The 27942-nt window shown below is 50.0% G+C and overlaps 1 protein-coding gene across 6 annotated transcripts in view; it reads right to left on the bottom strand.

The window, feature by feature from the left end:
- Positions 1-27942, bottom strand: part of BCORL1 (BCL6 corepressor like 1) — a 63609-nt gene that overhangs the window by 15511 nt on the left and 20156 nt on the right. For 4 of the 6 annotated variants that reach the window (XM_043571636.1, XM_043571635.1, XM_043571637.1 and 1 more), the window contains 8 exons: positions 23764-23854; positions 20206-23478; positions 15016-15181; positions 13834-13914; positions 11484-11873; positions 7293-7516; positions 2820-3041; positions 565-731 (listed from right to left, as the gene is read on the bottom strand). In XM_043571636.1, the coding sequence (XP_043427571.1) occupies positions 565-731; positions 2820-3041; positions 7293-7516; positions 11484-11873; positions 13834-13914; positions 15016-15181; positions 20206-23478; positions 23764-23854 (4614 nt within the window). The remainder of the gene's footprint in view (positions 1-564; positions 732-2819; positions 3042-7292; positions 7517-11483; positions 11874-13833; positions 13915-15015; positions 15182-20205; positions 23479-23763; positions 23855-27942) is intronic. The other 2 variants (XM_043571640.1, XM_043571639.1) reach the window with 1 other exon arrangement.

Here is a 27942-nt window from a genome sequence, read left to right as displayed (position 1 = left end):
GCCAATCAGAGCCTGCATCCTCTGACCCAAGTCTCCCTACTTGATATGCAGCTCATGTCTCGATGTTGCCTAGGAAGTAGGCCCTCTGATAGAGGGGAATGGGTGCAATTTCTTTAAGACCCAGCAGGTATCTTTTTTTTTCAAGTGTACAGACATCAAGTCAAGAGTCAAGAATCAAATCTGGGATGTCACCCTAAGGTCAGCCTCCCAGTTCCTAGAGCCCAAGATGCTGCCTGAGATAGATGCGCCACCAGGAGGATTTGAGGGATGCCCGAGTGGTGTTCCTGGTAAAGCTGCACTTGATGGGATGATCCCTAGATGACCCCAACCTGCCCTTAGTCACCAACGTGGATGGGCCAGCCAGGAACTCATCCACTCCTGCCCTAGTGGGCACTCCTGCCCCTCTGCAGTCTGCAGCCTTCTTCCCAAAACACCTCCTAACAAGGCCTCTCTGCTACGTATAGCCTGGTGTAGCCTGCTGTGAAAGTCCAGGCTGTAGCAAGCTCTTCTGAGTGAGGGGCTGAGCTGGGGGTGGAGGTGGGGGGCGGGGAACGGCCTTCTTGCCTCGTGCCATCCTGCGCGCTGCAGTTCACATTAGCCCCGTGCTCCAACAGGATGTTCAGGATGTCCGTCCAGCCCCTGGAGCAGGCCTCATGCAGGGCCGTGTAGCCAGCGTTGTCGCGGTGATTCACGTCCTCACTGTCTTTCTGGAGGCAGTAGAGAACAACGTCCTGTGGGGACAGGGAGAGCTCCATGAACAAAGAGAGGCCTAATTCTTGACATCACTCCAGTTAGCTTCAAAGCTCTCCAAATGTCCGGAGAGTAAGTCTTATTCTGGGGACTAACAGACAAGTCTCAAAATCGTTTGTCACCCAAGTCAGTCCTGAGGTCCATTTCCACGGCCTCGGCTCTGGGCTATTTTCTTAGCAGCGGGGAGACATTTCTTATGACCAATGATACTCACTCATCTGGGTGTGGGTTGTTGGGGTGAAGTCCTGAGGAGGCTCACTGCCCACCATGAGGTCGAACTCTCAGGCCTCAAGTCCCTGAGCACTGGTTCCCTAGTTTGGGGCTTTGCAAGACAGCACCAGACCACAGAAATGAGACATGTGGTGGCAAGCACAGCCTCTGGTAGTGATTCGAGAACAAGGAAGAAGAATTGGTTTAAATACTATCTCTGGATGCTGGCTTTAATTGTTTTAAGTACTAGCCCTGGATGTTTATGCTGGGGCACTCAGTTCTACCCTCCCCTCAAATCAGGATTGCTCCGAGTATAATCCTGCGTAGTCATTTATTCACGTAGTAATGAGCAGCGTCCCTGGGCTACACGACAGGACCAGAGGCGGGACTCCAGGACTGGAAGCATCCCAGCTAGTCTGGGATGAATCTGGTGAATACGCTGAGGGGGAGGGGAGAGGCAACCCTTCTTCTGAGGGGAAGAGTGGCTACCAGTGGCCTATCATCAGCCCTCTGGCAGGTCCTGGCAACATGGTCCACCCAGGCATCCCGACTGACAGCTAGCTTGCAGGCTGGCTGACTAGAAGTGAGTGAGTAAGCGAGCGAACGTGAGTGACCATGTGCCTGTGTTGGAGGTGCTGTCCCTTGGATATAGGAACTATCAGGCTGGCCGTACCCAGAAGAGCACAAGGCCCCATACCCTCCTCACCAGTGCAGACGTTCACCTCTTCTCCCAGGCCTCAGACTCCTCCTCCCTCCCTCCCACAACAGGCTGCCCAGCCTGCTCCTGCCCTGGTCAGTTCTCCCATGGTTTCCTATTTGCTAGTTTGGCCCCAGGTACAAAGTTAAACTTGAGGACAGGAGTTGGTCATCTTTTTTTCCTTAGTTCTCCCTTAGCACCTATCCCAGCCCCCACACTAGGTACTCAAGAAAGATGGGCACTCTCAAGGCAGTTCCCCTGTGCTGACCAGCCTGGCTGGGAGTGCAGCTGTCTTTAAATGTGTCAGTTGTAGGTATTGGAAGCCTTAAAAAAAATCAGGGTCTACTCTATAACCCAGCAGCTCCACCCTTAAGAGCAAATCCTGAGGAAACTATTGGTGTGGTGGGCAAAGATACATGGTCAAGAAGTTCGTATCAACAAAAACGTCCAACAAAATTTAATTATGATCACTGAGTCAGGCTTCCACCCTACCCTGGTACTTGGGCATCAAAAAGACCTTGGTGAGAATTCAGGCTCATACACATGAAGTAGTAAGGGACACATCATTTCGCATTGCTAAGCCTTGATGTTCTCACGTGTAGAATGGGGCTAATAAAACCTACCTCCATAGGTTAACAGTGAGATGAAATGATATGAAGAAATCAGAGCTGTTAATAGGACAAAAGTGGTGCTCAATAAATGCCAGCTTCCTTTCCAACCCATAGGGAAGTAGTGTATGGTAGAGAAACCCAGCCCTGCCCCCCCCCATACACTACTGCCTTCTCCACTACTGGGAGCCAAAGTGGGGGCCGAGGGAGAATATGAAGAGTGAGCAATGATCACCCCTGTTTCTCTCTGAGTGGGGGAGCCAGCACAAAGGGAAATTCAAGACATCAAAATCCCGTTTCCGGCCTAGGAATGTGTTGGATTATCAATATTGTGTTACCATTTCAATTATTTTCATTCCCAATTGATATTCAAATGAGCTTTCATTCCCACACACCTTGCTAGCTGGCCCCAGAGGCCATCTGGGCAGTAGAAGGAGTCCAGTCAAAGTTGAAACCCCAAACAAAGCCCTGCCCAGGCCACAGAAGAGCCAATGGGGAGAAGTTTCTTCACAGATGCTCGGGCAGTGGCATCCTGCTGCCAGGGAGCTCCCTACCTTATAGCCAAGACGTGCTGCCCGCTGCAGGAGGGTCTCGCCTGCATTCTTGTTCACTATGAGCCGACGTGCCTCTGGGGGGATCTGCCGGGCTGTAGGTGACTCGGAGGCCTCCTCCAGGCCGGCACTTCGGGACTTAGAGGGTGTGCATGGTTCGGTGGGTTTCACTGGGGTGGGAGATTTGGGAGATCGCGTCTTCTGCTGGCTCCAACGACCTTTGCCCTGGAAACCAGAGATGCAGTTCCGGATCAGCACAGGCTCCCACCAGTTCCTACCCAGTGTGCAGATGCTGAGGGGCTCAAATACTCAACCACATAAACCAATGATTGACCAAGGGCTCAGAAATCAGAAATTGAGGGGATATATCCCAGCTTCCATCAAGCACTCTGCATGCCCTCTTCACCTGCCTCAAGCCCCCTTTGTTGAGGTTTTTATAAGTCCTACTTCTAAATAAGCATAAGCAAACTGAGAGTAAAGAGAAGTGGAGACTTCTTTGACTGAGGAAGCACAATGGCCAAGGCCTTCACTCTTATTGCAAAAACCTGCCTTCAAACCTTCCCCAGCCTCTTTCCACCTTCCTCCATACCAAGTCCCAAGATCACATTCATGCTCAGCCTGGGTGGTGGAAAGCACTCGGGGATAAGAGTGAAACAGACCTGGGTTTTGGCTCTGCCACCTACTAGTGCCAAGACCTGCGTGAAGGCCCAACCTCTCTGAGCCTCCCTTTCTCCCTTGTGGGGTCTTCACATGGGGAGGAAATGTGTTCAAGGAACTGTACTCAGGAACCAGACCCATGGAGCCTCATTTGCACCTGAACCTAAGTTGGATGATGAGATTCTAAACTGGGAGCTGATGCTGGGATGCCTGGGTGGCTAGTCGGTTCAGCGTCTGGCTCTTGATCTCAGCTCAGGTCATGATCTCACAGTTCATGAGATTGAGCCCCACATTGGGCTCTTTGCTGACCACGTGGAACCTGCTCAGAATTGTCTCTCTCTGTCTCCCTGCCCCTCCCCTGCTCTCTATCTCTCAAAATAAATAAATTTTAAAAACACTGTAACTGGGAACTGATGTCATATTTGGACAAGACTTTGGGGGGCCTTGGGAGACATGGGTACACCTTGCATGTGGGAGGGATATGACTCACTGGGCGACCAAAGGGCAGACTTTGCCCTCATCAGATTCTAAGATGGCCCCTGATGATCCCTCCTGATGTTTGTGCTCATACATAGCCCCTTCCTGCATCGGACAGGGCTGTTCTACGTAGCCACTAGGAGATTGCAGATGATGGTGTGTAACTTCCAAGGCTACTTCCTAAAAGACAATGTGGCTTCAGCCTTGCTCTCTTTTGGATCACTTGTTCTGGGGGAAAGCAGCCACCGTGTCATGAGGACACTCAAGCAGTCCTTTGGATAAGCCCATGGGGCAAGGAAAGGAGGCCTTCTGCCAACAACCAGCATCAATTTGCCAGCCGTGTGAGGGGGTGACCCTGGAAGTAGATCCTCCAGCCCCAGTCAAGCCTTCAGGGTAATGGACCCCTGGCTGACACCTTGACTACAACCTTGTGGGAGACCCCAAGCCAGGCCCAGCTAAGCTGCTCATGAATTCCTGACCCTCAGAAGCTGTGGGACATTTATTGTTGTGTTGAGCTGCAAAGTTTTAGGGTAGTCTGTTACACCACCAGAGATAACTAATACATACCACTTAGCCAAATCCCTTAGAGCATTATCAAGGTCTCACTGAAATCCTATGTCTTCTAAAACATTCTACATTACTCTAGCTTTCTTTCTCTGCACACCCAGAACACCTAGCCTGAAACAAATAATCTGGTGCCTAATGCTTGACTTTTAACCTCCTTCCACTGTTTCATGGACAAGTCTGGCCTCCCTTGCTAGGTTTTAAGTTGCTTGGTGGCAGGGTTCATATTGTCATCTTCTCTTTTGTTCCTTACAGCACTTAAGTCAGGGCTGGACACATCATCACAACAGACATTTGTTGACTACATTCAAACCAGCTATGTGCAGGGCCCTGGGCACACAGAAAAGTTGCCTAGAAAATCCTGAAGCCAGGAAAGGAATGGCAGCAGGGAAAAGACCAGAGCCCAGGGCATTTGTTTCCTCCGATAAATCCTGAGACAACCAGAGCTGCTATCCATCCCTATCCTAAAAGGGCAGAGAGGTACAGTCACTAGCAGGAAGGCACTGGCTATGAGTGGAGAGTGTTGCTCTACGGCCACGAGGGTAGAGGTATGTAATAGCAATACTGGAGGATTCTGGGTAAAGTGCCTAGGTTTTTGCTAAGCCAAGCCAGGAGCCAAAGGGTGACTCTCCTTCTGGGGGCAAGAGCTGCCAGAGACCAGGGAGGCTGCCTGAGCAGGGGGGGGAGCAAGAACAAATGGGGGCCCCCTCCCCCTCCCTGGCTTGGAGCTCCTGTGTGAAGAAGCCTTTGGCCAATACCCCAGCTTTAGTGTTGCAGGCGCATCCTCTGCCCTCCCCCTGCCTTGTTTCTCACTACAAAGCACCATGCCATGGGGGTAATCAGAGCAGGTGGTGGTGACCGGGAGAGAAAGAAAGGCGGGAGGGAGAAAGGGAGGCCCTGTGAAGGGGCAAAACCTCTCTGGGAGGGACACTGCTGCAGACACTGCCAGGCAGAATAACCAGGCACAAGTATCAGCATGTGCTGCTGACCGGCAGGCGGCTGGTCACCTTTGTGTGGGACAGGGCCATCTGAGTGTCTGGGGAGGAGCAGGGAAGAGGAGGGGGATGCCCACTTTTCACCAGAGCTGCTCAGGGTTGCAGTGTGTCCCTGCCTGGCCACCCCCTCCCCCGGTGTCTCCTGGGTACAGACTGAAGCCACCCATTCACAGGGTGGAGGCATATGGTAAGAACCGCGGCAGTCAGGCCTGCTTCACATCCCAACTTTGTCACTCATGACCACTGAGTAACCTCCTGGAAGGCCTTTAACCTTCCTGAGCCTTAGTGTCCTCACCATAAGATGAAGACAACAGTGCCTACCTCTAATGGCCGCTGTGGGAATTAAGGACGACCACGTGAATAGCACTCAGCACAGACCAGACTTCTTTATTCCTTCCCCTACCCCGCCCCCTCTGGGGGTCTGAGGGAATGGTCACTGCTACCTTGCCAATCTGTGACTCTGTCCTCTTATCCCTGCCTCGACCTGAAGCTTGAGGATGTATACCAACCTCAAAGAGCACTTTACGGTTATCAAAGCCTTTTACATCAGTTGCCTCCTTTGTTCCCCCAAGCACCCTTGTGAGATGGAAAGGACATGGAGTATCATCTCCAATTTAAAGATGAGGAAATAGGCTTGAGTACCTTGTCTGAGCTGGAACCAGATTCCAGGAGAGGGAGAGGGAAGGGGAAAGGAGGGGAAGATGAGCCCTTGGGTCTCCCGCCTTCTGTCAGTGCCACTCAGGGATCCCTGAATGAAGCTGGAAAGAGCTGTTAAAGTCACAACCACCAAACAAGCCCAATATAACCCTTTTTTTGGTTGCCAATGACAAATACATATTATGGGTATACATTTGAACCTGGACCTTCACTTCTCTCAAATGTAAAGCTCACCGAGGACCGAGGACCACGTGATTTTTTTTCGAATGGTACAGTGTGGAACTCAAAACCAATGCTGTGAACATCAGACCAAAAAAAATGTCAACTATGAACAGGGGTTCTAGAATGCTGGCCCGGCTACTGATTGGTGAGTGCCCAAGAAGCAAACAAAATGGGGAGTTGGGTGTGGGGAAGGGCAGCTAGAGCTCCTTCAGCCCGACCCTCAAGCAACCTTTGTCTAGATATCAACATCCTTGCTTCTACAAGTTGTTTTTTACCTTGATTGATTCAGAAAGCTCTCTGATTGGTTTCAAGTGAGTTAAGCCCAGACAAAAGCTTCTTGATTGGATATTAACAAGCTATTCAGGCTAACATCCTGCCATATTCTTCAACTCTTCCTTAACTCAAAGGAGATCCAAGGATTGTTGAAGAAAAGCCATCATGAGCCAAACCTGAGAGTTTGCAGTCTCTTATTGTTAGCTATAACTTTAGTTCCCATTTTTCTTTTTTCTAATGTTTATTTATTTTTGAGAGAGAGAGAGAGAGAGAGAGAGAGACAGAGAGAGAGAGAGACAGAGAGAGAGAGAGACAGAGAGAGGGGGAGACACAGAATCCGAAGCAGGCTCCAGGCTCTGAGCCGACAGCACGGAGCCCGACGCGGGGCTCAAACCCACCAACAGTGAGATCATGACCTGAAGTTGGACACTTAACCAACTGAGCCCCTAGTTCCCATTTTTCAAATGCAACCCCCAATTCTTCTAGGACTAGTTCAAAATACTGGAATAAATATGGGTTAATTTGGTCCTTTCCATCCACTCACTCAGAGGACCATTCATCAAGGAGCCTGTGGAAAGTCTGCCGCCTTAGCCTGCTCCCCTTACCCCAACTCCCCTCGCTGCCAACGCACCTTTGCCTCTTCTGAGACATTCGCCATGTGCTTGGTTTTGCACTTTCGTTTTCCTGATGGCTTTTCTGAATTCTCAAGGCAGGCTGGCTCCTCCAGGTTATTCGGGAGGAAACCATTTGGTGAATCCGAGATCCCCTGGGCTTTGCTGGGCAAGAGAAGGTTCCTGTTTCTGAGGCGGTGCTCCGAACTTTGGGAGGAAGTCTTCTGCTTACGGGCCTTTAAATCTAAAGGCAAGAAACAGGAAAGAATGGATGTCAGGGAAATGGAACACATAAAAGCAATGCCTTCCTCTAAGATGAATCAGAGGCTTTGGGGGTTAGAATCTCAGTGCAAAGTTGTATAACTATCAGCTACCAGTATCTGATAGTGTGGTGCTGATGATTCCACTAAATGCTTCTCAAATGGACACCATACTTCAACGTCGGAGTCTCCCCTCTCCAAGCAGGTGACGACTCCTAGCCCTGCCAGTAGGGGGCGGCCCATCTGGCTGTACTCACTATGAGGGTAATTTTAAAAGGATTTCCCCCATAACCCAGAGCAAATTACAACTTTCTTTTCAGCTTCTCCCCCATCCTCTTTGTCTCCTTCTCCATTCCAGTATGAAAGCAAATTTAGCAGCTCTGCTTAAGCTACTATGAAGCACACCCGGGTAGGGAGTAAATGGAGCTGTCTCCCTTCATAGCTTCAGCTCATCCACCTGATGGCCTGATTGGTCACCCTCTGAGGACACAAAGATCAAAGCCACAGAAACTCCCTGAAACCAGAAGGTGCCATAGGCCTACTTAGTTGGTGGGCAGTCGCAGAAACCTGCTGTCTTCCCTGGCTGGAAATCAAGTCACTGGAATACCCTGGGCGGCATCTCTAATTCTAGCCACAGCTCACTAAATAAAGTACTTTCTAGCTTCAAAAAGTGTTGTGGGGCACCTGGGTGGCTCAGTCAGTCAAGCATCTGACTTCTGCTCAGGCCATAATCTTGCGGTTCATGAGTTCGAGCCCCACATCGAGCTTTCTGGTCTCAGCGCAGAGCCCGCTTCAGATCCTCTGTCTCTCTCTCTCTGACCCTTCCCCACTCAGCCTTTTTCCCTCTCTTTCAAAGATGAATAAACATTTAAAAAAAAGTGTGGGGCACCTGGGTGGCTCAGTCAGTTGGGCATTCGACTTAAGCTCAGGTCATGATCTCACAGTTTGTGAGTTCAAGCCCTGCATCGGGTTCTGTGCTGACAGCTCAGAGCTTGGAGCCTGCTTCAGATTCTGTGTCTCCCTCTCTCTCTGCCCCATCCCTGCTCATACTCTGTATCTCACTCTGCCTCTCAAAAAAATGAATAAATGTTAAAAAAATTTTTAAAGTGTGGTTGTGATTTTGACAGCTCTTTCCAGATCCAGAGCACCGATCCCTGAGAGGCACTGGGAACTTCATTGACAACAGCCTCACTCTGTAGGTCTGTCCTAATGCCCATGTATAGGGGGTATAGATTGGGTCTACCCTTACCTCTTAACTAATATTAGTGTTATGTGGCTTGACCACTAGCTGTGTAATTGGCTGGAGGCAAGTCACAACCTCCCAGAGCCTCAGTTTCTATGTCCATAAAATAGAGAAAATATATTCCACATCAGAGGGCTGGTGGGAGAATTAAATGAAGTAACATAGGCAAAACCCCTTTAAAAGGCATTATAAAGAGTGAGGCGTCCTTATCATATTATTTCAGTGCAAGTTCTTTAGGGAGAGCCATGCCCATGTGTTCTTTATTTCCCCCACAGGACTGACCGCCATGCCCAGTACATGACAAAAGATCAGTACGTCTGGGAAATGAATAGCTGCAGCCTCAGTTTCTCCAATTTGTGAAACAAGGGGGTTGAGCAAGATCCAAGAGTTCTTAACTCGTCTCCCTTGACCCTGGCATGTGCTCTCACATGTGACATTACCAAGGGCAAATCCAGATGTGGGAGCCATCACTAGAGCATGAGGAATTACTCATATAGATGATGCACGGCTCTTAGAAGGCCAGCTATCATACTACCCCTTTCTCCCAACTAGCCCCGAGCCACCAGTGGGTCCCCACACCTGTCCAAGAACTGTGGTGTTAGATGGCTTCTAATGGCAATTCCAACCAGAACATTCTAAACCAGGGCTTTTGATGCCACAAGCCCGGGCTGAGGCAAAAGAGGAAGGAAGAGAATGGTGCCTGATGAGGGAGGACCTCAAAAAACATAGGGAAGCCATATTATAGCATTTACTGCCACAGGAAAAGCAGCAGCCCCTTAACCCATTTACCCAGGGCAGGGAGGGCTCTGGAGTTTATTCAGTTGTAGTGGGGCAAGAAACTCACAGTAGCAGGAAAGAAACGGAGAATGGAAGTAGCAGGTGTGTGAGTGGAAGTGGCTCTTCCTATCCCCTCTGAAGGTCAAGATGGGAGATACCCAAGTCCAGAACAAAAGGGAAGGTCATGAGACTCAGACAAAAGTAAGGGGACCTGTCTAGTTTGGCCTCTGCCTGACTCTCTGATGTCAACCTGAAAGGTAGTAATAGGAGGAATCAGAGCTTTCCAGAGAAGAGAGACATTTGCCAGGCAATCCCTTCCTGAAGAGGTCACCATTGGATCTGGAGGAAGGTAACCAAACCATATGCCAAAGCCAAGAGCCTCAATTCAACACCCTTAGACACATGCATGGAGGGAGAATGACCTACTTTCCAACAACTAAAGCTGCCCCCAAATCAAATAAGATGCATTGCTAAGTGGTGTTCTTCATACTCCCAGAGGTGTTTAAGTAAGGGCTATTGTCAACAGTGCTAGAGAGATCTCTGCTTTGAGTGGAAAATGTGACCAGATCACCTCAAAGGTCCTTCTGATTCCAAAGCCAGTAGGTTCCATAAGAAGCACCCAATCTTCTAGGAAACCAGCTCTGAGAAGACTGGGTGATACAAAAGCTCTTCTTCATCCTAACACAAGTGGCTGAGACCAACGGTTTGACACTTCTTTCTTGACCAATTCCTTACGGCTCCAGCAAGAAAAGGGGAAAATTATCACCACTCTCTCACATAGTTGAGGAAAATTAGCTCAATTGCTCTCTGAAGTGTAGGGATGGTACCGTATATATCTCTCCTTAAACAGAGCCGGAAATGACTGCTGGCCTCCTTTGCATTACAGTAAACCCAGAATCTACTGCCCGTCACAATGCAGGTATTCAGTGTTCACTAACAGGGAGACTGTAGATGTTTCCCAGCGGCTCAGGATAAATACCTTATCAGAGACAATCAGTTGTTGCTTCAAGGGCAGAAGTCAGAGAAAGACAGTGAGAGACAGACATGTTCTTATGGAACCCAGAGATATGCTTCTTGCTCATCTGGAAATCCACTACAGAAATGGGCCCACCCCCCACCCCCACCCATAACCCCTGTAAAAAAAAAAAAAAAAAAAAAAGAAAAAAGAAATAGACCGGAACAGTACTTAGCACAACATACTGATATTAGCCTTGGTGACAGTCCATGATTACATATTATAGCATGTGACGTAGCCAACGAGAGCCTGGTTTTCTCCTTGGGCTGCCTGCTTTTCCAACTCAGGTCCAACAAAAATGATGCCACCTCAGGTCACCTCAAAGCTTCACTCTGCCTCTTAATAACCTTTGTAGCTTTAATTGAGAAAGCAATGTCGTGCCCGCTTCTACTTGAAGTTCTTCTGTTAAGTTGAGGAAACTTTGTACTTCTTTTTAGTGAAGGGGCTGAAGGTATCCCAGGAAAGGCAGTCAATGAATGCCTCTTTCTTCTTGAACCTAGGATTCTAGGAGGGAGAACCCAGCCTCCCAAGACCCAGCTCCCTCAAGCCAATCGGGAACTCCCTGGTTCAACTTGTCCCATGCCAAGGATGCCACTGTGGCCTTGCCCACAGGTTCAGACTTTTACACGAAATTGGAGGGCCCAGGCCTTCATGCCCTCTGCTCACCTGCAGGTCAGTCCAAACTCATTCAATCTTAACTCCAAGCCAAAACCTGGGGACTGGAGTTGAGTGACCCCCTCTGGCAGCTGGAGCTCATAGCACCAGGTTTCTAGGGGTGCAGAGGCTTTTGGCTGGCGAAGAGAATGCAGATGTGGGAACACCCAGGATGCCCGAGGGTCCCCAGAAGCCAAAGTCACTGTGGTTTGGGGACGAGTGACAGCAGCTCACTGGGGCAGCAGCCCCCAGCCAGCCTTACCTGCTCTCCCTTTTCGCCGCTGCTCTTCTTCTTGCTCCGTCAGGTACTCCCCAGTCTGATATTTTCGGCTCTTCTGTCGTCTCCGCTTCTTCCTCTTCACCAGGCCTTCCTCCTCATCTTCCTCCTCCTCCTCATTGGTGTCCCACATTTGCCGGGCAGCCTCTGTCCTCCAGGGCATTTCTCGGGCTCGCCACAGGTGCCGGCGGCCCTGGCTCAGGAGAGTCTTGTCCTGGGCATGGTGGCTGCGATACTGGGTGTCCCGTTGGGTCTTTCTCACCTTTCGACGCTTAGCTGGGGTGGGGGTCACATCTTCTTCCTCCTCTGTGGGGAAGACCTCCTGGCTTCCCATGTCACTGTCTGCCATACCAGCAAAGGAGCTACAGATGCTTCCTGTGGACGGGATGTACAGAGGACGGTCAGGTACCTCTTCAAAGGACAAAGAGTATGGTGTCGAAGCAAGTGCCCTGGATTAGAAGCTTGAAGGTCTGGGTTCAAGTTCAGTCTCTGCCAGTTATTAGCTGTGTGCTCTGGGAAAGTTCATTCACTTCTGTTTCCTTCTCTATAAAACGGGGACACTGTTCTTTGCCTTACTGGCCTCAAAAGACTGTTTTGAGGCTCAAATGAGATAATTCACCCATAAGCACTTTACAGAGTCCAACATACCACACAAATATCGAGTATCCAAAACACACGCCCTTTCTCATCCATGTTGCTGTGACTTTAATTCATTGCACAAACTCTTACTTCGTGCTTACAAGGCACCAAGCATTAGGTGAGGAGCAGGAGAGGGCCACAGGTCCCTGCCCTTTGGGAAATTAGGGTTCAGTGACGGGTGAGGGAGGGCAGATCAGCATGGCACCCCCGCCCCTGCCCGCTATGTGACCACCAATCTCTCTGACAGAGCCACCCTGGATAAGCAGAATCATCACAAAAGAAGAGTCTTAGGAAAAGCAAAGCAAGGAGTCCCTTTCCTGTGACACAGCCTGGGTTAGTCCCGCCCAGATACTCCTCAGCCAGGCCCTCTTCCCTTACATTGACCCCACTTCCTATTGAGTGGCCAAGAGTCTAGGGGTGGAGCTCTCTCCCTGCCCACCCCCCTCCCCACTGCAGCTGTTCCTCACCACTGAGCAGGTTCATCCCTGACCACCCCAGCATGAGGGTACCTTTCCTGCCCTCCCCCACCCCACCCCCTTGGTGAGAGACCATTTTCATCCCCACTCCTTCCTTCAACTTTACTAACAACAAAAGTATAACCCTAAATTGGCCTGGTTTTAGCACAACAGCAGATCTGACGATCTTCTTCAGAAACAGCTGAGACACCATCATCTTTCTCCCAAAGATTCGCTATTAACTCGACAATCCCCAAACACAAGCGAGGTTAGCAGAAGAAAGAAATGGTTTGAGGCAAAGAAAGCAGCCCTTAACCAAAGCTTCAAGTCAGGCAGACCGCTCAAAGACAGCAAATATCCAGCAAACTTTCCATATACAGACCAGGCAGGGAACGAAGTGTTCTGGTTAATCTAATATTCTGGTTAATACAGAATCACCATAGAGATCACACAGAGATCACCAATTTCCAAAGAATCAAATACAGTACAATGTGTTTAACAGTAAAACGGGACTGGGCATAATGTAATCACTCTTTGATGATTCAGAAGACACTTCAGGATTTTGCGAGGCCTCCAGGCCGTCATTATGAGCCCCAATTATCACTGCGTTCTCCATGTGCTGAGTGCCAGTTAATAGAATGTCAGATAGATGAGTTTACACTGTGCCCTGCTTTCCCATTCTATCCACTTTGCATGGAAATATGGGTGAACCGGGGCAACCACTTCCAGGGCTACGAACCAACATGGAGGCTAGCAGACAACAGTGGTAGTTAGAAACAGCTATCTTCTTTTAGACGCTGAATACAAATTCAGGGACCAAATGTGATTCTACCAGCCCTGATAACTCAATGACCATTTCCAATTTTGTTGACGCCTGTCACATAGGGCAATAAGCCCAAAGGTTCTATGTCCGTGCCTGAGACTGGCTCCACTAATCATGAAAGGCCCAAGCGTGGAGTCAGTCTTCCTGAGCAACACAGGCCTTTCCTCTTTCCATCATCGGCTGCCAACAGAGATGTCAAATCCCATTTGGAAAAGCTAAGCAAACGGTCCTAAAATCGTGGGCAATGCTCCCCCTCCCCACCCTGGGCTTTCTTGTCCCTGCAAGGAGCAGGGCATCTTAGCACAGTGAACCAAATTCCCAACTCTCCACCTGGGCCAGTGGTGAAATCACTCCACCAGATTTCTACCTCTTTTTTCAGAGAAATGCCAATATGGGCCACGGCTTCAGACTCACTCACCAGACTGACTGCGCGTCCGTGTGCTCAGAACAACGGGGATGAAGTCACGGAAACTGCTCTTTGCTTTCTTCTCCAAGGAACCTGGAGTGATGTGTGGTTTCAGGGGAGAAGGCAGAAATATCACAATCAGAGTCAAAGTACTGAAAGCACCCCAGAGGGGCTCAGATGAAGAATCAAGGTGGGGGGGTCGTGTGTTTTTCCTGGTCACATTTGTTAGCTCCCCTTATGCTATCACCTATGTACATCTCTTAGAGAAGGAACACTTCCCAGTGGTGTCTGAAAACTGGGAGTTCGGTCATTTTTGCTGACACCAAAAAAGGCTGTGTACAGAATCGATTTGCCAGCATGCCAGAAAGTTGAAGGTCTGCCTGCCTGCATGACTATGGGGCTGCTATACCTCCACGAAGTTATAGTGAGCTGGAGCAGGTGCCAGAGAAGGGCAACCTCAATGGATCTTAGAGGACTGAGCGAGGCAGGAAGATGGGAGCAGGGAACAGTGGACAAAGGAACACTCCTATAGAAGAATAGACTAGGAAGAGGCGGTCATGTCAGACAGGCAAGGCCATGGAAACATGCTACTGCCCGTGGCACTACTTGGGCAGCTCTCTCTCATGAGGGCACCAAGAAACTAGAAATGGCAGAGCGTACAAGTCAAGTACTTGCTTCCATACTCCAAACATCCTGTGTGTCCCTAAGTAAAGGGTTTAGGATTTCCATAAACCCTTCTGGCTAGCTAGCTAGGTATTAATTTTAAAATTTGTATAATGGGAGTTTTCAAATATGCCAAAGGTAGAGAAAAAGGTGTAATGAACCTCCCTCCAGCTGTTTCGGTCTCAATCTTCATGAACCCCATTTCTTCTCTAAGCCTAGACCTGTTGCAGAGTAATGGGTTGGCTACTCTATTGTATGACTGACATTTGTCTGTCTGAAAACCAACTTCTTTGGTCCTCAGAGTGTACCTTATTCTAGTCACCAGGGGGAATAGAATAAGCCCCTTTTCCCTTCGCCCTTGCCTCTGATTTCAGAGGCGTAAATTACATCACCCTTCCATAGCAAGGGAGTCTTTCCCTGGACTTTCCCGGGCAGTCCAGAGCCATCCGCCACCGCCCCCCTCCCACCACCAACCTGCCCCAGGGAGCCCTCTGCAGCTCAGCCCAGGGGGCCAGGACCTGTGGAGCCTACCTTCCTCATGGCCATCGGCTCGTTTTCCTGGAGACTGGGAATCCGGCTTTGTTGGCTTCCGGTGCTTGTGCTTTACCCTGACTCTATTGTGCTCTTTTCCTGAATCTGAAGCCCCCCTGGAGCTCTTCTTGGTGGGTTCCTGGGGGTCACTAGGTGGCTTCCGGCACTGTGGAAAGGCAGAGAGAGTCAGGTCTGAGGTCAGTTTCGCTTCTTAAGAAAGCTTTCCCAATGGGAAGTCCTGTGCCCCGTTGGACACATGGACATGAGCTGCCCAGGTGGGGGCCAGGGGAAGGGGCCGCCTGCTGCCTTCCACAGTGGGCTACAGAGGCTTTTCTGGACTGAATCCAGTGCCCTAGCTAATCCCCATAGATATCCACACCCCATCGTATTTACAGGTCTACAGAGTCTGCATTCATAAGCAGGATTAACACCTGAAGTCAGTTTGAAAGGTGCAAAAAAGTGAGGTCGATCCAAACCGCAATAGAGACGGGCAGAAAACAAAAATGCCTCTTCGGCAAGATGGGTGACTGACTACATTGGTCAAATAACTTCAATGCGAATGGTACTATTACCAACAACTGAAAACAATTTCTTAGCCCAGGCTGACTCAAGAAAAATGGTTTATTTCCATGTGTAAATTAATACCAGAAAATAGACTCAACGAAGACAAGAAGAAAGGCATGACACAGGAGCAATTCAAATCTCCCCATACTTATGGAAGACAATGAAAAGGCCGAGGCAGTATTAATAATGCCACTTTACACTCTGCAGCACTTTCAAAATCTCAAAATGTTCTCTTCTCTGTTATTTGATATGATTTTCCTGACAACCCCAAACTGAGAAGCTAATATCATCCCCATTGAACAGACAAGGAAACTGAGGCTCCAAGACAAGACATTACACGAATTTGTCCAGGGCAACGCACAGACCCAGGTGTGACTGCCACTTAGCAGGCAAATCTACAAATTAGCTCATTTGTGCCTGCAGTGAGAAAGTGGTGGAACTGGGACTGGGGCCTAGGGCTCTTGGCTCCCACCTGGGCCTCTCCACAGCAGCTCTTGCTCTTCTCCCTCCCTGCTCATGTCCTCCACTCTTTCTGCTCAGCCCGCTCTCTCCGATAGGCACAATGGCCGTGCTTACACAGTGCAAGGGCTCTCTCAGCCTAACAGAGCCATATATCCTCATAAGCTTTGAGGTCTCTCCATGTCACCAAACAAGAAATAGGGCAAGGTAGGGATTTCCAGTATTCTAGCATCCAGGGAGTGTGGAATAAGCAAAACGTTTTAACAACGAAAGCAGGCCCTAGGAAGAAAGGAAGGGTTGTTTTCCCCCAAGCCGACTCACATGCCACCTTCTAGAAGGTTATTACTGTATAGCCCCAGCTACGGGGATGGCAGATGTCTTATCAATAGAACATTTTCTGCGGTGTTGGGGGGTGTCTCAATTCTCCAGCATCAGGGAGTCACCATTCCCCATCAAATTCCAGGGACTCCTACTACCCAGAGAACTACTCCTGCTTCTTACTCAGCAGAGGGCTGAGCTAAAAAGTCAAGTCTCAGTTTCCCCCTTTTGCTTGCTGCTAGTTCCTACAAACCAATGTGCTAGGACAAAAAAAGAACTGGGGAGGAAAGAGAAAGATGGGGAACTGTTGGCTTAAAATCTCACCTTTAGGAATGGCCAGAGAAAGATCACTTTAAGTCAGGGGGAATAAAGTTAAATGCACATAAATCTGAACATGTCCTATTTATTTCTGAATATCATTTTTAGCTGGCTCTTTCAAGTGCAGACCATTAACTTTTATTTCCTAAGACAGACAAAAACAAGTAAAACAGAACATCTAGAAAGGATTTCTGTCTGTAAGTTCTGCAAGGGCAGCACTGAGAGTAAAAACACACTGCATGCTCCAACTTAGGCAAAAAATTGGGTGGATGGGGAGACCGTGTAAGATGAATGTTCTGGTTAACAGAGTTTTGAAAGGTTTTCCAAAGAATTTTCCAAAGGATGAGAAAACAATAAAATACACCCAGCACCAGATGAAGCAGAACTCTTCCTTTGCTGATGATTCAGCCAGCCCTTCAGAATTCCATGAGGCCCTAGGGCAGGTGGTATAGAAGACAGGACACTATTCTAATTCTCAGCCATACCCTGACAGGGGCTGTTTTGAATTAAGCCCTGATCTTACTTTGCTTATCAACAGTTTCTTTTTCAGGAAAATGGAAGACAAGAAAATAAAGATCTGAGTTATTTACTCTCCCCTCAAAGTGGAAGTTTCATAAATCATTATAGGAAGCTGCTAAGGGCTGCTACAAGGCCCCGGATCTTGTAACTTTATTCTCTGTCCTGGGTATCTGTCAGTGGACCCAATGAACTATTCATCTAATATAGTCAGGGGCAGTGCCAGCCTGTCATCAGGTCTCTTGCAAGACATAAGCTCCATGAGAGCAGGAGCCGTATCTATTTTGTTGGTAACACTAACAATAACAATAGCATCCACAAACACTTACCGAACACTTACTTACTATGTGCTAGGCACTGTTCTAAGCATTCAAATATGTCACCTCATTTACTCTTTTTTTTTAACAACAACATTATTGACAGGTAATTTATTCAGATATATCATACAATTCATTTGATTAAGTTTACAATTCAATGGTTTTTAGTAGTCACAGAGTCATGTAACCATCACCTAGTTCCAGAACTTTTTCATTACCCCAAATGGAAACCCCATACCCATTTCCCCATCTCCTCCAACCTTAGACAACCACTATTCTACTTTCTGTCCCTATAAATTTGCCTATTCTGGATATTTCAGAACATCACCTCATTTAATCTTTACACACCCTTATGAGGACATACTATTATTGTCTCATTGTACAGATGAAGAAACTGAGGGCCAGAGAAATTAAGTCATTTGACTGAAACCACATAGTTAGGGAAAAGTAGGACCAAGACTTAAACTCGGGCACTGTGCCTGGTTCCAGAAACGATACTCCTCACCAAAAGGCTGCACCACCCTCCTGAAGATGTAGCTCAGTGCCTGGGAGGGACTGGCATGTAGCAATCACTCAACAAACATTTGCCAATGGTTACTGAAACAGTTACACATAAGGAGAGAAGATAGTGTGGCAGAGCTGAAGATGAACATGAACTTTGGAGCCAATGACTGGAGTTTGAGTTCTAGCTCTACCAATTAGTAGCTGTGTCACTTTGGGTAACTTACCCACTCAGTCTGTTTCCTTCATGTTCCTATCTGTAAATTGGGTATAGCATTCACCTCATAGGGTTATTGTAAGGACTAAGTTAGATGACATCTGTAGAAAGCATTTGGTATGTTGTGTATAGTACATATAATGACAAGAATTACTGTTCTTTTTTTAATAACATTTTAAAATATTTTAATGTTTATTTATTTTTGAGAGAGAGAGAGAGAGAGAGAGAGAGAGAGAGAGAGAAAGGGGCAGAGAGAGAAAGAGAGACACAGAACCTGAAGCAGACTCCAGGTTCTTGAGCTGTCAGCACAGAGCCAGACGTGGGGCTGGAACTCACAAGCTGTGAGATCATGACCTGAGCTGAAGTCCAGACATTTAACCAACTAAGCCACCCAGGTACCCCTAATGTTCTTTTTTAAACTTTTATTTATTTACTTTGAGAGAGAGAGAGAGAGAGAGAGAGAGAGAGAGAAAGAAAGAAAGAGCAAGCAAGCACACACACATGAGCAGGGGAGGGGCACAGAGAAAGGGAGAGGAAGAATCCCAAGCGGGATCTGCGCTCTCAGTGTGGAGTCTGACATAGGTCTCGATCTCACCAACTGTGAGATCATGACCTGAGCCAAAATCAAGAGTTGGACACTTAACTGACTAAGCTACCCAGGTGTCCCTAAATTCTTCTTATTACTACCAAGGGCAAATCACAGCTACCTGAGTAAATGCTATACATATGCTCTACTATGTCATGACCTGTGCTCCTACTTGGCATGTTTGCCACACAGAAGTGGTTGTGAAGTCACTGAGAAAACCCACCTAAGCTCTATCCCTGGGGTTCTTAATTTAGAGCCCATGGGCTGGCTTTGTTGAGGGGATGGGTCCAAGAACTTGAAATTACTGGCAAAATTCCGAGGTCATTTTCTGTGAACAGGGTCTTAGCAGCTTCTCAAAATGCTTTATGGTCCAAAAAAGACTAAGAGCTTCTGCCACAAACCCAAATTAATGGCACTCTGGCTAGAAATCTGTTCATTAGTGTGTATCAACATTCAGTTTGAAGGCTTCTTAACATAACTTGAAATCACTCCATATTTTTTTAAAAGTTTATTTATTTATTTAAATAATCTGTACATCCAACATGGAGCTTGAACTCCTGATCCTGAAATCGAGAGTCACATGGTCTTCTGACTGAGCCAGCCAGGCACCCTTAAATTGCTCCATATTTTTGAGAAGCATTATCTTCAAGTGCTTCAAGAATTTCCCTGGATCACCAGCAGCCTTTGGATCCCCTCTGGAGTACCACTGGATTGAAATGGAATCGTCTTGACCCATCTTTTTGCCTAGAACCCTGCCACCATGAAGAACCCAGAAGCAGACACCCACCTGCCTTGCAAACCACATTCCCGATGGGTTGAAACCTGAAGCTGCCCCTCCCACCAAGCACTGGGCAGGTAGGAAACTGGCAGATGAGCCCAGAAGCTGAATTGGAATTGGCTCCGGCGCCACAAAACTCCCAGCCTAATCCTAAGCAGGCACCCCCAGCGGTGCAGAGAACAACTCTGTCCAAGGCCCCTTCCCTCCCCTTGAGAATCTCTAGTTCTCAAGGCCAGCAGTCATCTCAGAAAAGGAAAAGGAAGAATGGTTATGTGTGGAAGAGCCTGTTATCAATTGATTTCCCTCATCAATCCCTTCTCCTGCTCTCCAACCTCATGTGGGACAATGGCTTCCCTGGCCTCGGGGACCAAATCATTTCCCACATCCTATAAAATACAAACCAGCCCCTCCTGACACTAAAACACCATATATGGGGAGTGTGACTTAGAAAGGGGACAGCAGGTCATTATTCACTTTACACAAGCCTTCCAAGCCTTTACACAAGCCTTCAGTTCACAGAGCTTCTCAAGAACACTGCCATGGGAGGCTGACATCTGCAGGACAAAGCAGACCTCTGGTGTCCCGGCCCTGCCCTCGACCTCAGCCCAGAACTCACCTTGGGTCCATGGGAACTCCGGACTATGACCTTGGTTTGTGGCTGCTGCTCCTCAGCATCCTTCTCTTTGCCAAACTTCATCTTCTTGGGCGGCAGAGATTCGGTCACCCCATCGGTCACCACTGAGTCTGGCTGCCACTTGTTCTTGCAGGCAAAGACACCCACGCTTTCCTGTTTCACTCGAGCCTGCCCAGCCTTATTCCGAACTTCAGCTTGGCCCCTCTGGGGAGCTGCTGGGAGGCCATCGGTGCGGAAGCAGGTGGCTAAATTGAAGACGACGTCACCATCCACCTTCTCCATTTTCACCCGCCCCAGGTCCACCTGACTTCCAAGCTGTGAAAGCTCTGTGCCGGAGCCCCTCTTGCTGCTCGGGACCACATCCATGATGAGCTCCTTGGGGCGGCTGTCATGAGGTAGCAAAGGCAGCTCGGGCATCTTGTGCAGGTTCTGGGGGGTGGCCAGGACCAGCTCGTGGGACATGTAGGTGGCCAGCACTTGGTTTTTAGGCTTCGTATCTCCTGCCAGCTTCAGGCCACAAGCCCCCTGGGGACCTTCCATCTTAGGAGTGCTGTCAGGACAGAGGTGGCTCTCGGATTCCTCAGGCCCCTGATTCACTTTTATGTCCCCACTGCTAGGCTGGACAGACAGTGCCAAGGTCCCTGTCTGAGGGCTGAGAGTCAGGAGGACAGGGTTGACTTGTTCTTCGTAAGGCTTGGCAGCAATCCGGCAAGTTTTGTTCTTTGTGCCAGTGTCCTGCTCTGGAGCAAAGGGGCCTCCAGGCCGTGGCTGCCCCTCTGGAAGTCCATGCACAGCTTCACTGGGGCTGAGAGGTGACACACCAGAAAACTCAGAAACAACGCTGGTGGGCCTGATGGGCACCCCCTGACTGGGCGTCAGCTGCCCGGCACTGGAAATGCCAATGGAAAGCAGAGACGTTTGGTGGTATGGTGACCAGCCAACAGGCAGGACCTGGGTGCTGGTGGGTTTCCCATTAACTGAACACCGTGGGTAAATATTTGCTGGCCCCGTGGGCTTCCACAGAGAGAGCTCCTTGGTTTGGCACCCCGGCAGCCCGGGGGCAATGCGGGCTGGCGTGTAACGTTTGACTGTGCTTGACTGTCCCTCAGTCCCAGCCTGGCTGCCCTTCTTGCCACAGGGGGCACCAGTGCTCTTGGGTTCTCCTTGATCAATGATGGAGATGGGCTCCTGCTTGGGGAGATGGCGGGGGTCTCGGTTGAGGCCCAAGTTAGGGTCTTTGTTCAGCAGCAGGGATGCAGGCACTGGGTTGGCCACTCCCACATAGGTGCCAGGAATGGTGCTGATCAGCGCAGTCGAGTTCTTCACCCAGGTGCTTGGGTCCCCATTCCTCACGATGTCGGGAAAGATGACAAAGGGCGAGGAAGTAGAGCCCAGGCAGGAGGTGACATTGCTACCGGCAGCCTGGGTTGTGCGCTGAGACCTAGACAAAACTGTGGAGAGGAGGGCCTTGCTGCTGGTGTGCACAGGGGTCAATACGGGCATGGGAGGTGTCTTGCGTTGGTTGGGCAATGGAAGCTTCTGGCGGTTGGACTTGGAGGAGAGGTCGAGGGGCATCTCACTGCACTCAGGTGGAGATGCCATCTCTCGCTCCAGCTGTGGAGGTGACTTGAGGGGAGAGAAGGTGACGGAAGTCCCTTCTGTTTGCTGCTCGGCACCACCTGTCATCTTGGCAGGGTGTGGCGGGGCTGAGCTCACGCTGGGGGCTGGCAGCAAAGGCTGTGGGGTTGGAAGCACCTTGGCAGAAGCAGTAGAGAGGGAAGTATCTGCCAAAGGCCCGGGGACCCCATCGGGTGCAGACTGGGTGCTGGTGCTGCTGGATGGGGAAGCACAGGGAAGCCTGTTCACCTCCAGAGAGACCAGCTTGGAATCTGAAGTCAGAGGCCGGGCAACAGAAAATGCATATGGGTAAGACCGTAGCTCTGGGGAGGCCAGCACACCAGGGAGACACCTGTCCTGAAGGTATGAAGGCAGGACAGGGAGTGTGAGAGTGGAGGAGACTCCCAGAGTGGTTGGCAGCGTGGCCATACTGAGCGGCTGCCCACAGCTCGGAGGTGGGATATATACCAGCGGCTGGCTCGGGGTCAGTACTGTCCCTGGCTGAAAGGACAGGGGTACTTTTTGCATAGCTGGTGCCTGAGCTGCAGGAAAACATACTCGGCTCAAACTAAAGGAGGCTGGGATTGGTGCAGAGGTGGGAATGGCAGCCGGTGTGGCGGCTGGCATGGGCGTGGGGGCTGGAGTGAATATTGGGGCTGGGGTGGGCGCAGGCACTGGCGTGGGAGCAAAGGCAGGAATGAGGGTGGGGGTGGAGGGTGGGCCAGAAGATGGGGTTGGGGTGGGCATCGGCACCGACGGAGGGGCGGGAGCTGCCGGAGGTGTGGACGCCGGCATGGGGGCCAGAACTGGAGTGGGGACAGGAGTGAGGACCAGGGTTGGAGCTGATGGGGGCACAGGGGCCTGGATCAGAGCCAAGGGAGGAGCCGAAACTGGGACCGAGAGGGGGGTAGGGGCTGGAGCCGACAGGGGGACCGGACCTGAGGGGGGAGCAGAAGCTGGCACAGGCACCAAGACAGAGGCTGAAACCGAAAGGGGGTTCGAATCAGAGATGAGTGTGGGCACCGACGGCGGCGCTGGAGCCAGAGCTGGGACTGGTGCTAAGGGAGGGGACGGGGCTGGAACTGAGGTGGCGACCTGGACGGGAACAAGCCCAGAGTGGGGCACCGGGGTGGGGACGGAGAGGGGAACCTGGAATGGATCTGGAACAGACGGGGGGACGGAAGCTGAACTGGGAGCGGGGGGGCAGATGGGGGCTGGCAGCGGACTAAAGTTAGTGGGGACCAGAGGCAGGGTTCCCTCCACAGGGACTCCAGTCCCCAGAGTTGCCAGAATGAAAGTATTCTTCTCCCCAACACCGTGCCGAGAGTCCAAAGCCTTCACCCCAGCTGCTGAGCAGTCTGTTTGTTTGCTCATTTGGGTGCCGAGGGGAGCCCAGGAGCAGTCAGCCCTGCTGTTGGCAGCGTCGGCACTGTCGGGAGTGGTAAGCTTGAGCCCGTCTCCGGGGCTGCTCAGTGGCACCAATAGGCCCTCAGCCTCCGCCACGCTCCCAGCATAGTCCATTTTTGGCTGGGGGTCATCAGGCTTGTCTTCTGACTTGTGCCCAAGTTTTTCTGCTGCATTGCCATCTGGGTCTGCCCCCCGGGCATTGCTGCCACTTCCAACTGCTGTGAGCTCCACCTGCAACGACAGAGCAGCGTGCCCGTCTTAGCTAGCTCTCTGCGGATGGCGCAAGTGTCCCGAGGCCCGGGAGAAGCGACTGCTGGTCCTCTTTGCAACTCGACCAACCGGGTCTCGGCAGAGGCAAAGAGCAGCTGGCCAATTTCTGTCTCACATACGGCAAGTCCTGGGAAATACCCTGTTCCTTCCTGCCCCCCTTCTTGGGATGGCAGACTGGGCATGTTGCCCGGGGCAGTTTGGCTCCGCCCTTTGGCGGGCGACATGTGGCTTCACATGGCCCCTTACCTTGGAAAAACTGCTGCTGACACAAAACTCCTGAGATCCAAACCGCTGGCAGTCACCTGTCGTGGACTCCTCATCAGAAAGAGGTGCTCTTCTAGCATGGGAGACACAACCAGAGAAGAGCCATGAGGCCTAGCCTTTGGGCCAACACCACCTTCGGCAGAACACCTCCTGCCTGCCTGGGTTCCCATAAAACCTTCCTGTCCTACTTCTCTTGGTGGCTGGGAGGACATTACAAGCAACTGGAGGGGTTGAAGTCACAAGCCGGAGCCTGCATGCCCAGCTTTGCAAATTCTTGTAAAGGAGCCCAATCTGACTAGACTCCCCTCTTTGGGCTATGTATCCTTTTTTTTCTGGGGCTCTCACCAGGAGTGTGGAGGACAGCCCAGCACCTTTGCTTTGTCCCCAGAGCTTACCCATCAAGGTGATCGTCCGGCACGTATTGGGCATTGCCAAAAGGGGAGAGATGAATCACAGAAGATCTCAAAAGGCATGCAAACCAGTTTTCTCTTAAGTACACTCTTATTTTAAGTCTATAAGGGAAGTTGGCTGCTGGTATCATAAGGGTAATCCTTTTCTAAAACAAATAACCACCTCCATTGTGTGTCATGTTCTAAATTTGAATCATCACCTATTCACCCGATGGGGTTGCCTAGAGCAGATACACATTTATTAGGGCGCGAGGCCACCAGGTCACTGGGTGCTGAGGGGCATTTCAAGGGCATGACTTCTTTCCCTCTGGGGCACCTCTTCCCCTTTTCTAAAGCACCACCAAACTCCAGCCAGCACCTGCCCTCCTACATTTCTATCCTTGCCTGCACGCCATGCCTGCCAGCTCCCCACTCCTCCTTCATCCACTCTCATCCCAAAGGGTGGCCTGCAAGGCCACAGACTCCAAATTCAAGTTGGTACATTGCAAAGGAAAGGGCTGAACACCAGAGAGCTCAGTCCCAAAGGAGAAAAACCTAACTGAACTCCAATCTACTCAAAAAGTCTTCTGTAGATTTTGAGTAAGAATCTTAGAAAATAGGGGCACGTGGGTGGCTCAGTCAGTTAAGCATCTGACTCTTGGTTTTGGCTCGGATCATGATGTCATGGTTCATGAGATCGAGCCCCACAGTGGGCTCTGAGCTGACAGCAAGAAGCCTGATTGGGCTTCTCTTTCTCTCTTAAAATAAACTTAAGACTACAAGGTGAAGTTCAAGACAGGACAAATACCCACTAGAAATTTAGTTTTTTGAGGAGAGTCACTCTCTGCCCTAGGGAAGACACTAATGGGGCAAGAGCCCAGGTGAGTGGCTGAGTGGAAGGTCTGGGTGCAAGAATAAAGCTCCAATGGGGAAAAGCACAGGAACGCTCTGTGTGCCTCTGGGGAGGTGGGCCACCTTGCATCTTTGCCCTCAGCTCTCCAACAGCCTAGGAAGAAGCCAGCATCTGCCTCACCAGCCACCCTAGCCTAGGACAGTCAGGGAGCCTGTAGCCAACCCCCACAAAAATGGGGAGGGTCCTGCTAACTCCCTCCCTCTCACTGGAACAGGGCACTGGTGATGGACTCCAAAATTGTACCTGGGACAAGAGAAGCTAAAAAGGCAAGGGAGATCACCACAGTCCTCTTCCCATTGTTTCAGGGCTCCAGAAGGGGCTAACCAGGGGGAAATGTCTGTCTGGTCCCATTAAAACGTAACTAGGCTGGCAGAAGTGGGAGAGTTCCACTGCTGGCAATGACTGCTGGTGACAAACAGAAATGAGTGTAAGGACAGGCAAGGGCTGGAGATGCAGTCAGGGGTCTCGAGGAAGGGGAGGAAGGGGGCCCTGGAGGAAAGGGAAAACATACTTTGACATTAGCTCCTGGGAGACCAGAAAAGCAAGCCCTATACTCCCAGCCTTGGGCCAGGAAGAAGCATATTCCAACTGGACTGGCCAGTGATGGTTTTGGAAGGAGGACGGTGGCAAAGGGAAACAAGCAGCATTGCCCTCCCCCTTGCCAACCCCACCTGAGGGGCTGGGGACCCCACCTGCAGGGGCTCCCAACCAAACAAAGGGGATCTAGCTGCATATCAACCCCCTGCCCTTGCTGGACTCCCACCCCCGGATAAAATCACCTTGAATGCAGGAACCCCGCCCTCAAAGACAGCCACCAGACGCCAGCAGAGCCAGCCTGCAAGCCCAGAGACTCTGGGGGTGGCAGCAGCAGTGGAAGCAGCAGTCCTGGCCACTCCAGCCATACCCATGCCTGAGTACCAGTCCCTGAGGCTCTGGGAAAATGTTGTGTGGCCACATTTCAAATCCTCAGAGGAGAGGGGTGTGCAAAGCTAAGCAAACATTAAATCGCTCCATGGAGAGAAGAGCCTGGGACAGGAATAGCTTGCAGGGGAGGGGTGCACAAAGAGAAGTGGGTCAACCAGGCAAGGTTAGGAGAGTACAGGCAGCAGGGAGGAGGGGGCAGGGGTCAAAGCAGGCTTCAATCAGGACTGAAAATCAATCCCACCATTTCTTCCCAACAGAGATGTCCCTGGGCGATTGTGCTTAAGGCTCTGTTGAACTTAAACCAGAAATGGCCATAACCTTTCAGGGCTGTTTTCCTAACTATTAAGGGCTAGCACCACTGTCCAACCAGATCTTTTTCAGTTTCCACTGGGCCCTGACCACACCATACACATCAGGCCCCTTAGATTCTATCCCCTGCAGACTTTCCCTGCCTGAGTCCCAGCACACCCCAAGACCACCTGCATTCCAGCCAGGGTCTTCCTGAAACACACCATGTGGGAAATATCAACCCTCACCTCAAACTCCTACTCAACCCTCAAGCCCCTGCCCAGATGTCACTGCCTCTGGGAAGCCCTCCCTTATTCCCCCAGGAAGTCTGCCATTCTTGCATCTAGACTCCCACAGGACCTGTACATGCCTCTCTATAGCACTCACCATCAGTGTCCCATGACTGTTGGTTTGCTCTTGCTGGATTTAACAAATGTTTGTTGAATGAAGGAATGAATGGATACAAGACAGAAAGCAAGCGAGCAAGAAAACAGAGAGTCAGCCAGAGGTTTGACTAGAGTCAGCCGTCTGGGGCTCCCAGAAGGGCCCTGCCCCTGTTCTCACAGTCCTCAACTGCATCTGATGAAGCTGGTCAGGTTTCTCAAACAATTTTAAGAGTTAGCCCCCACGTGCAGCTTTACACCCAAAATTTCTAAGTTCTACCATTTGTAAAGGGCTGAGGAAGATGATTTTTAAATAAGGTGGGATACCATTTTGGAAATCAGCTGTAGCATGGCCTAGACTGTAGAGGAAGGTGACAGTAAAGGGTAGATGAGATCAGAAGTGACAATGCTTAAAAGGTCATCTTAACCACTAGGCATATTTGGTAATGTAACATCCCAAGAAAGGTCCATAAAGAGGGAAAGTCAGGTTTGGGACTCACTTCCTGTTCCTTTCTCAGCAGGGATTTAGCATGGACAGTGAAGCAAGGTAACTTGTCCACTGATTTTTTAAAGGCTCTAGTCCAAATCTCTGCCTCCAAGGCTCAACTACTTATAACGAGTTGCCAGTGAATGCTTATACAAATCGATACCACCACCCTCCTTCCCCCAGTTCATCTCTTAGTAAGTATCTAAGGACATACTTCACACCCAAAGGAAAATATCTTTCTAATGCAGATCTGAGAGGGATTTTGTCTTATTTTCCTTAGTCCTAACTTACATTCTAAAATTAAATTCCTTTTAAGTCCATCTCTAACTTGTTCCTCAGCATAGAGAACATTAAACTATTAGGCACTAATGGCTTTAAAAAAAAATAAAAAGGTCTATTCTCCTAACCTGAACCTAAGACAAGTATATAGTTCTGTTAAGAGCAGAAGAAAAAAGAAGATACACACAAAGACGTCCATTCCTTTACCCTTCGAAATTACCAACATTCCCCCACATGCACACACACCCATTGCACACACTCCCAAGATTTACCCAAGGAGACACCAGATTTGAATCCTAGGAAAAGCCATATTGTTCTTTATTCTAGGGGATTGATCTGATGTATTTGGATTTATTTATTTTTTTAATGTTTATTTATTTTTGAGACAGAGAGAGAGCATGAACGAGGGAGGGTCAGAGAGAGAGGGAGACACAGAATCTGAAGCAGGCTCCAGGCTCTGAGCTGTCAGCACAGAGCCCGACGTGGGGCTCGAACTCA

The sequence above is a fragment of the Prionailurus bengalensis genome, chromosome X (assembly GCF_016509475.1).
Source record: "Prionailurus bengalensis isolate Pbe53 chromosome X, Fcat_Pben_1.1_paternal_pri, whole genome shotgun sequence".
In the NCBI taxonomy this organism is placed as follows: Eukaryota; Metazoa; Chordata; class Mammalia; order Carnivora; family Felidae; genus Prionailurus; species Prionailurus bengalensis.
The sequence above is the reverse complement of the archived record's forward strand: the minus strand, read 5'-3'. Positions and strand labels throughout refer to the sequence as shown.